At 50.8% G+C, this 9,590-nt stretch overlaps 2 protein-coding genes across 2 annotated transcripts in view; both read right to left on the reverse strand.

Annotated features, from left to right (window-relative positions):
- Positions 1 to 2,238: 2,238 nt before the first annotated feature.
- On the reverse strand, positions 2,239 to 4,188 carry Lenep (lens epithelial protein). The gene has a single exon (XM_050118720.1). It carries the CDS (start codon positions 3,836 to 3,838, stop codon positions 3,653 to 3,655), a length of 186 nt encoding a protein of 61 aa, XP_049974677.1. The 5' UTR covers positions 3,839 to 4,188; the 3' UTR covers positions 2,239 to 3,652.
- A 134-nt stretch (positions 4,189 to 4,322) lies between these two features.
- Positions 4,323 to 9,590, reverse strand: part of Flad1 (flavin adenine dinucleotide synthetase 1) — an 8,720-nt gene continuing 3,452 nt past the window's right edge. Inside the window, exons 4-9 of the mRNA XM_050166308.1 lie at positions 8,904 to 9,585; positions 8,050 to 8,197; positions 6,701 to 6,799; positions 6,427 to 6,616; positions 4,629 to 4,702; positions 4,323 to 4,541 (exon numbers count right to left, since the gene is read on the reverse strand). Of these exons, the coding sequence (XP_050022265.1) occupies positions 4,406 to 4,541; positions 4,629 to 4,702; positions 6,427 to 6,616; positions 6,701 to 6,799; positions 8,050 to 8,197; positions 8,904 to 9,585 (1,329 nt within the window). The 3' untranslated portion in view covers positions 4,323 to 4,405. The remainder of the gene's footprint in view (positions 4,542 to 4,628; positions 4,703 to 6,426; positions 6,617 to 6,700; positions 6,800 to 8,049; positions 8,198 to 8,903; positions 9,586 to 9,590) is intronic.

Below are 9,590 nucleotides of genomic sequence, written 5' to 3' on the forward strand. Positions count from 1 at the left end.
CTGGCCTCTGCTCTCTCTATCCACCACTTCCCTAGCCGTCATCCTCTCCTCTGGCAAAAGCCTTTGTGCTCAGACCTCAGACTCTGGGGTCCACTTCCAGGCACTGTCCCACTTAATTCAAGGACGATTTAGAGGGAAAAAAGGCAATGGGCCAGGGCTGAATTAGGGAAAAGAGGAGATGGCCAGGCAGAATGCAGACTCTGGAGGAAGGAGAGGCACTGGCACGGCCCGCTCCCCCTCTCCCCCTCGTTTCTACCAGCAGCTTCAGACCTCGCAATTCCTTCTGCAGTGCTGGGTGGGGTGGGGGGATGGGCGAGAGGGAGGGTTCAGAAGGAGCCAGGTGGCAGTGCTGTCCTGCAGTTTTGGTTATTTGGAAGGGTACTGAGCAGATATCATGGTTTATCCTTCTAATCCCAGGACTGGGGAGGCTGAGACAGGAGGATTGCTACAAATTTGAAGGCAGCTAGGACTCAAAAAATCAAAGAAAGAAAGAAAAGGGCACTGATCATCAAGAACAATCATGACTTGTAGTAAGTGCTCTAGGACCACCAGCCCATGGTGACACACGCCTTTGATCTCAGTACTTGGGGGAGGGGCAGAGACAGGCAGATCTCCATGAGTTCTAGGCCTCTGGCAGCAGAGGGGCAGCAACTTCTCTTACTGCTGCGCTCGCTCGCTCGCTCGCTCGCTCTGCCCCACAGCGACTAGTAAATGATCCTGTTTTCCTTTTGAAAAAGAAAAAGGGGGAAAGCATGCATCTGTAATCCCAGCCTTGTGGAAGTTTTAAGAAGAAAAAGGAAGTGCTAAATGTACTGTTAAGATGTCCTAGTACACAGCTCACACAGGAAAGGTAAGGTCCAGGACTAGAGAGATGGCTCGGCAGTTAAGAGCACTCTTCCAGAGGACCCGGGTTCAATTTCAGCAACCATATGGCAGCTCACAACTGTAACTACAGTTTCAGGGGATCTGACACCCTCACACAGACATGCATGTGGACAAAACAGCAACACACATAAAATAAAATTCAACAAATACAGTTTTAAAAAGGTAAGGTGCAGGGCTGGAGAGATGGCTCAGTGGTTAAGAGACCCGCCTGCCAGTCTAGAGGTCCTAAATTCAATTCCCAGCAACCACATGGTGGCTTACAACCATCTGCAATGACATCTGGTGCCCTCTTCTGGCCTGCAGGCATGAATGTAGGCAGAATACTGTATACACAATAAACAAATAAATCTTTTAAGAAAAAAAAGTAAGGTGCAGAGCACTGTGCATAGTAAGTCAACCAACTGTGAGTAAACACACCAGGTCAAAGCCAGCCATGGTGGATGACACTTGTAATTACAGCACTCAGGAGGCTGAGGCAGGGGATGGTAGTGGTGGGATTTTTTTACTCTTTTGGTGGGCCCGCCACCCACCTCCCAAATAAATCACACACACGGAGTTTTATTATTACTTAGAAATGCCTGACCTTAGCTTGACTTGTTTCTTGACAGCTTTTCTTAAATTAACCTTCTACCTTTGCCTCTGGGCTTTCTCCTTTTCTTACTTTCACTCTTATTCCTTGACACACATTCACTAACACACACACACCTTGACACACACACACACCCTGACACACTCACACACACCTACCTTGCTGGGGATTACAGAGCCTAGACAAGTTAGGTAAGCAGCATTCCAGTGCTAACTATATCTCAAATCCTTTTTTTTTTTTGGAGATAGATTTCCTATGTAGCCATGGGTAACTTGGAAGTATACAGCCAGGATGGTGATACTGGAGATACTTATGTCTCAGCTTCCTGAGCACCCAACCATATAGTCTGTCTTTCTTCCTTCCTTCCTTCCTTCCTTCCTCTCTCTCTCTCTTCCTTCCTTCCTTCCTTCCTATCTCTCTCTCTCTCTCTCTCTCTCTCTCTCTCTCTCTCTCTCTCTCCTCTTTTAGGGGGTGGTTTCAAGATAGGGTTTCTTTCTATAACAGTCCTGGCTGTCCCGGAACTCACTCTGTAGACCAGGCTAGCCTGGAACTCAGAGAAATCCACCTGCCTCTGCCTCCCAAGTTCTGGAATTAAAGGCAAGCACCTCCATGGCCCGATGAGTATTTCTTTACAAAGTATTTATTTATGCTGGGCGTGGTGGATCATGCCATTAATCCTAGTACTTGGAAGGCAGAGGCAAGTGGATCTCTGTAAGTTCCAAGCCAGCCTGGTCTACAGAGTGAGTTCCAGGACAGCCAGGACTGTTACACAGAGAAACCCATTTCACAAAACAAACAAACAAAAGTGTTTATTTATGTATTTACTTGTAGCCCTGGCTGGCCTAGAACTTGCTGTGTAGATCAGGTTAGTCTCAAAATCTGCCTGCCGCTGCCTCCCAAGTGCTGGAATTAAAGGCGTGCGCCACCACAACTAGTTCAGTGTATCTGTATGACAACAAAAATCAGGGTTTGGGATAGCATAAGTGCACAGCCCTGGGTTCAGTCCCCAACCCCCAAACTCAAACAACCAACCAGACAACCAACAATAAACAAACCCCAAAAGGCCCAGAGAAAAAGGAGTTGACTAAGAAAAAGACTAAAGAAGAGCTAGCCTCAGGGAGGGAGACAGGAACTAAATACTACCTCCACTACCTCCAGGTTGGTGTTGCAGTTAAGAGGTGGGCAGTGACAGGCCAGGGTGCTCAGAGAGAAAGGGGGCTTAGGTGAGGCGGTGATCCATGTGAACAAATTAATAAACACGCACACAAACTGTTGCTGTTGCTAAGAGAGGGTTGGTGTACTCACTCAGACTCCTGAGAGAGGTGTGCTGTGATAGGCCTGAGGGACTGGTGTGAACACACAGATGTTTTCTCTCATAGCTGTGTGAACGGGGACACCTTCCACAAGCTGGGTCCCATGTTCCTTAGAGACAGGAACTTCCTAGGGCACATCTCCTATTTGGAAAAAGGCTGAGTCTCTTGGATCCCCATCCTAGTACCCTGGGACTCACAGAATAAAGCTCATTCTATTCTGCTATCACAGAGGCCGGGAGGAACCTGGTGTTTCTGTTCTGCTCTTCTACTCTGGCACCAGAGTCAGCAAACCTGTTTTGTTTTGTCTCAATTCTCCGGAGATCCATCCTTCTTCCTTGGTCCGCACTCCGGCTCTAAAGCCCTTTCCGGGCACACATGTCCTCATTCCCCTTTAGACATTTAGGATTTTTGGCCTCAAGGGCCCATTTATTTTATGTGTGGTTCAGGATTCCCAGAGATCTTAGGGGCAGTTCCTGGTTCTTCAAGTACATGGTAAGAGCAGTCACCTGAGTTGGTGGGCTCATTCTACCCACTTTGGAGGCTGCAGTCTCATTGGCGTCTTAGCCAGCAAGCCAAGCTCGTGCCTACCAGACATACAGCAGAGACGGGAGCTGGGAATGGGTGCCCCAGGCAGGTCAGACAGATGGACAACTCAAAGCAGGGTTCGTATTTCACTCTTCCCGTGTTGGTGGCCCACCTTGGTGAGGCCAGCTGGCTCCAGGAGTCCTAAAGAAAATATGGGACAGCTGGGCTGCAGGTTCCACCACTGAAGCTGCAGCCACACCCCCTGACGTCTGCCCTCCCCACCCACCTGAGTGATGCAGGTCTTGGTGTCAGGGGTGACAGGAGGTGCTCCCCACCACCGCTAATCCAGTAATTCCTTGACACACCAGCAACAGAGGAGGATGTAGGCTATTTCCTTTAGAGTTCGCTGTAAGCCCTCCCACCCTGTGCCCATCTTAATGACAGGCACCTGGAGACCGGTGCCTCGAAGGACATTTCCCAGGGAGGAGGGCAGGGCCTGGGTTAGGGGTTGCATTGGCGGCTTCATGTGAACAGCAGCCCAGTGGAAGGGTGTGGTGCTGCCTTTGGGGCCTTTTATCCACTGTCCCCACCCCCTCAGGCCTCATGACTAAGGACAAAGGCTCTGGGGTCTAGCAAAAGATGGTTCTGGGCCTTGGAACAGGCTGAGTCAGCCCTACAGACAGGGATGGTGGCTGTTAGAAGGGAGGGCTTGGCTATTCCATCTCCCATCCTCCACAGCCAGGAGAGCTTAATTCCCTTCTGCGCAGGCAGTCCCCTGCCTGGTTTCCTACTCCCAATGGTTGGTATCCTCGGTCTGGCTGCCGGTTCCCACTTGGTGGCTCTGGCTAAGGCTGGCACTAAGAATCATCCCTATTAGCTCCTTTCTGGTATGTTCTAGCCCACTCTGGGCCCGAGTGAGCACTGCCAGTTCAGAGCTGGCAACCTTGGTTCACTTATGCTTCCCTTGACCTTGAAGCAGGAAGGCAGCAGAGCAACAGGCACCAACAATGGTCAGGGAGGTACGATTTATTGCCATGACAGGTTATACCCCGGGCCAGCCCCTTCCCTGCGTCTTGTCCCAGTTTGTGTAAGATCACATGCGGGAATTCCTTTCCTCATCTTCGTTCTCTAGTAGGTACGCTGGGCGGTAGATGGGATGCCCTCCTGGGCTCAGGCACTTCAGGGCTGGGTTCTGCACTGTGTTCTCCCGACTCCCCAGTGATGTGTACCTGGAGTGTTGAAACAGGAGCATGCCGATGACAAGATGGGTTCTCCTTATCCCAGCATCCTCCCCGCACCCCACCCAACAACCTTACCCTCGGTCATACAGGACACAGTATGGGACAAACAGCTGGCGCAGAAAATCCCAGATGTCTCTGTAGGTCCAGTCCTATAAATGACAGACAGTAGAGATGGAGAAAGCCCTTACTCCTGCCAGTTTCCACCCCCCAGCCACTCTGCCCCTGTGGTGGAAGCCTCGCCCTATGGTGGGCATCTGAAATGTGGCTCGTGTGACTTAAGAAGTGAGCATTTGGGCCGGAGAGATGGCTCAGGAGTTAAGAGCACTGACTGTTCTTCCAGAGGACCCAGGGTCAATTCCCAGCACCCACAATTTGGCTCACAACTGTCTGTGGCTCTAGCTCCAGGGACTGACATCCTCTTCTAGACTCCAGCACCTGGAGTGCACACAGCACTCAGACATTCACGCAGGCAAAGCACCACACACAGAAAATATTTGTAAGTGGGTTTTCTCTCCTTCTGGTAGGGTATGTAGCTCATGCAGTTCCCAAGACGGCCATCCTCCTGCCGTATCTTCCCATGTGCTGGGAGCTGAGGTGTGCACCACTAGGCACGTCTTACAGATCTTGGCTGGCCTTGCTCTCAATATACTGCTGGGAATGCCCTTGGACTTCCATTCCTCACCCACTCCCAATTCCCCAGTGACCTAACCTAGAGGGTAAGATAGAAGGCAAGTGGGTGACGGGCAGGCTTGGGCAGGTGTGTGCACCCAGAGTACACTCCACCCACTGCGCTCCAGCCTGGTTTATGTGGTCTGGTGACTGAATGCAGAGCTCTGTACAAACTAGGCAGGTGCTCTACCAAATGAGCCCACCCAGCCCTAAGAACTTTTTAAATTTTATCTAAGTTAAAAAAAAATGACATTACGAATCACATGCCATAAATTTCACCTTTTGAAAATAAATAGCCCAAGGCTTTTGTTTGCTTTTCTTTTCTTTTTTCTTTCTTTTTTTCCAGGTTTTTCGAGACAGGGTTTTTCTCTCTGTAGCTTTGGAGCCTGTCCTGGAACTAGCTCTTGAAGACCAGGCTGGACTCAAACTCACAGACACCCGCCAGCCTCTGCCTCCCGAGTGCTGGGATTAAAGGTGTGCGTCACCCCGCACAGCTGGCTTTTGTTTTCTTTAGACAGGGTTTTACCCAGGCTGGCCTGAAGTCACAGAACCCTCTTCCTCACCCTCTCAGTAGTCTTAATCATTGCTATCGTTTACCTTTCTGTTTTTGAAATAGGGTCTCATATGTTCTCAAAATCACAATGTAGCTAAGACTTACCTTGAACCTTAAAAAACTGTATTATTTGTGGTGTGTGCACACGTGTGCAGGGAATGTATGGGGTCAAAGGTCAAACTATGGGAGCCAGTGTTCTTCTCTTCTACCACCTGGGTCCTGGAGATCAATGAGGTCATCACATTTGGCAGCCAGTATTGGCTGAGCCATCTTGCCAACTCTGGCCCTGAACTTCTGATTCTCCTGAAGGCTGGAATCATAAGCCTTCAATCCCCCAGACAGGATTTTCAGGTGTGCTGAGCAAGCACTATAACAAACAATCCATATCCTCAGCCCCATGATCTATATTTCATTTCAATTCCACTTCAAGTATGAGCACATGACTATCATATTGGCTAGCACAGGCCCAGGGCACTGCTTTGACCACAGTGAAAAGCACAATGCAAGTTACTGAATTAATGCTCAATACTGGTCAAAAGGATGAACAAATAGCACGGCCTCCCTTGGGAGATAGAGCCCTGGTCTCTAGCCTCTTCCCAGCGGGCAAGGGAAAGGTACAGGATCCCAAGGCAGAAAATCCGGTCGCATTACCAGCAGCGGGTTGATGCGCATGAATGAAGGCCAGCCAGGGTCGGTGGGACTGAAATGGCTGAGGCTACAGGAGTAGGGGTCAGTCCGTCGGGTTCCCATCAGGACAGCCTCCAGTTGGGGGTGTTTTTCCTGAAGCTCAGCCAGGGCCTGCTTCATGTTACCCTCAGCTTCGAACACCTGAAGGTTATACCTTAAGAAGGAAGAGAACAGAGATGAGGATCAGGGTAGGTTCTGCCAAGGCCCCCATGGAGTCCAAAACTTCAAGTCCCAATACCTCTTGATGGTGTCTTGTAGAAACTGTTCCAACTCAGGGAAAGTCGAGATGCTACGGATGTACAGGATCTGGAGGGGCTTTGGAACATCAGGAAATCTCCTGGGGAGAGTAAGGATCCACAGAGTTGCTAGGGAGGACAGAAAAGCTGCTCTCCAGAGAGCTCTCAGGATTCTCTTTGGCTCCTAGGATCACGAACAGCCACGCTCCCCACCCCCCTTTAAGTTTTTTTTTAGATGGGATTTCTCTGTGTAGCCCTGGCTGTCCAGGAACTCACTCTGTAGACCAGGCTAGCCTTGAACTTAGAGAGATCTGCCCCCTCTCCTGAGCACTGGCGTTAAAGACCCACTTCCTCCAGTAGCCCACTCTGCTCTCTCATCCTTCCGTTTTGAGAAAGGTCTTGCTGTGTAGACCAGGCTATGCTGTAATTCGCTATGGAGCAGCCTTACACTTGCACTCCTGGTTTAGCATCCTGAGGAGGGGTTATAGGAATGTGCCACGGTGCCTGTCTGTCTCGTTCTGCGCTCAAACTAAGCATCATTTCTGTTATTCTACGATAAAGACAACAATAAAAAACATCTGGGTCTCACTGATTGGCCGGGAACTCGCTATAGACCAGGTTAGCCTCAAATCATAGCAATGCATCTCCACTGCCTCTGTTGAGATTAAACCACACCCAGCTGATTTTTTTTTTTAAAATAGGACTTTAAACAACTCAGGTTTAAGCCCAGAGAATCTAGATAACAAACAGGACCTTAAGAGAGACATATATGGATCTACATAGGAAGGAGAAAAAGACAAGATCTCCTGGGTAAATTGGGAGCGTGGGGGTCATGGGAGGAAGTAGAAGGAGGGAGGAGAGGGGAGTAAAATGTACAGCCCAATAAAACAAAAACAAAAAACTCGTGGGCTTAAGGGTTAGTCCAGCAATTAAAAGCACTTGTTGCTCTCGTGAAGGACCCAAGTTCCATTCCCAGGACCCATACAGTGACCCACAACCCCTCTGTAACTCCATGCCCTGATGAGCCAATGCTCTTGTGACCAAGGCTTGTATGAGGTGCATACACAACACTCCCTAGGCTAGCCCCCTCACCCCTCCCGTTCCTGAGCTCCAATGAGATATCGTGACATCCCCTCCCCTGCCTGCTAGGACTGCTACCTTGCTAGGCCATGATTTCCGGTAAATCTCACCTACACTGTGACTTCCTTGTGGTAGGAGATGGGCACTGCTCGACCACTCAGCTGCCTTTCCTCGCAAGCCCCACCTCCTCACCCTTTCTCCCTTCCCAAGGGAGAGCCGCAGAGGTTTTGTGTAGGCATTTCTGGGGCCCTGGCCCCCGGGGCGGGCTTACTTCTGCACAGCTGCATGGAAGAGGTGGAGGAGGGCGGTGCAGTCCTTGCCTCCGTTGAAGCCCACACAGAGCTTGGAGAGGTCGTACTGATCGAGGGCAGTCTCAATGGTCTGTAGGGCGCTAGCTACTTTTCTCCCCAGACACGATCCTGCCATGGAGACAGGGAAGAGAACGTCAACTAGGCGAACATGGCTGTCAAAGAAGTCATGTTACCCTTGTTAAAAAGTTGTACTATTAGCCGGGTGGTGGTGGCGCACGCCTTTAATCCCAGCACTTGGGAGGCAGAGGCAGGCGGAGCTCTGTGAGTTCGAGACCAGCCTGGTCTACAAGAGCTAGTTCCAGGACAGGCTCCAAAACCACAGAGAAACCCTGTCTCGAAAAACCAAAAAAAAAAGTTGTACTATTTTTCTGGTGCCTGGGATCAAACTCTTCACGCTGTCCTGCACTGTTTGCCTCTCTGCCAGCTACTCAGCCCCACCTCACACGACCTTGGTTTCAGCATTTACTCTGGGGCAGACTGAGGGGTGGGAGTGTGGGCTGCTCAGGTTTGCTTCCACCTTCCCATCTCCTTTCACATTGTTCCTGCCCCCTCCAGATCCAACCACACTCTCATCTCTCGGGTTTGGTCATGTTTTTCTGACCCCAAATCAAAGCTGCTATCTCTGGGGTGGAATCTGCTTCAGACTTACACATCCCATTTTGTTGAACTCCTCAAGGAAGAGCACACCTGTTCTGACACCCAGCACAGTGCTGGGGCAGGGAGCTGGATCTATGGGGAGCCCTCCGAAGCATTTCTAGATCTGGAGGAGAACCCAGACTCTGGGCCACGAAGCCTTCCCCAAAGAGACTCCTACCTGACTGAGCGAGTTTGTATACGGCCTCGCCAGCCTGCTCAACAGCATTGGGCAGGTAGGGGACCAATGATCCCTGAGGCAGATGTGCAGTGAGATAGGCCAGACATTCCTCCAAGGGTTCTTTCTCTTCAGAGTCTAGAATCAGCTTCACCTGATAGTAGTTGCTGCCCCAATCAGGGTAGGAGCCCAGGCTAAGCTTAAGCCCAAAGTGGGCCTGGGCCTCAGTGAGGATGGGGGCGATGGAGCCCTCGGAAGCAGCCACATACAACTCCTTCACGTGGAACTGCACAGCTGTGTTTTGGAACAGTCCTTTCAGTCCCTCCAACGCTCGCCGCAGCAGCTCCGGAATTCCTGGGAAGAGGTAGACATTTCGGACAGAGACCAGCAGGAACCTGAAGGGCTGGCCAGTGCGAGGATCTGTGCCATAATGCAGGCGGGCAGAGGAGGGCACCATCGACAGCTTCTCCCAACCCTCCCCTCCTAGGATTTTGATGGCTGCTTGAAGTTCAGGGTGTGGTCTGAGCTCCTCCCCAAAGGCCTGTGCCACCGCCTCAAATGTTACATCGTCATGAGTGGGGCCGATGCCCCCCGCGGTGAGGACGTGAGTGAAGCGGCTGGAGAATGAGGTGACCTCGGCTGCAATGGTGGCTACCTCATCAGGTACAACAGAGACTCGGCAAACCTGGA

Source organism: Alexandromys fortis, unplaced genomic scaffold (genome assembly GCF_014885135.2).
Source record: "Alexandromys fortis isolate MF-2015 unplaced genomic scaffold, M_Fortis_MF-2015_v1.1 scaffold_152, whole genome shotgun sequence".
In the NCBI taxonomy this organism is placed as follows: Eukaryota; Metazoa; Chordata; class Mammalia; order Rodentia; family Cricetidae; genus Alexandromys; species Alexandromys fortis.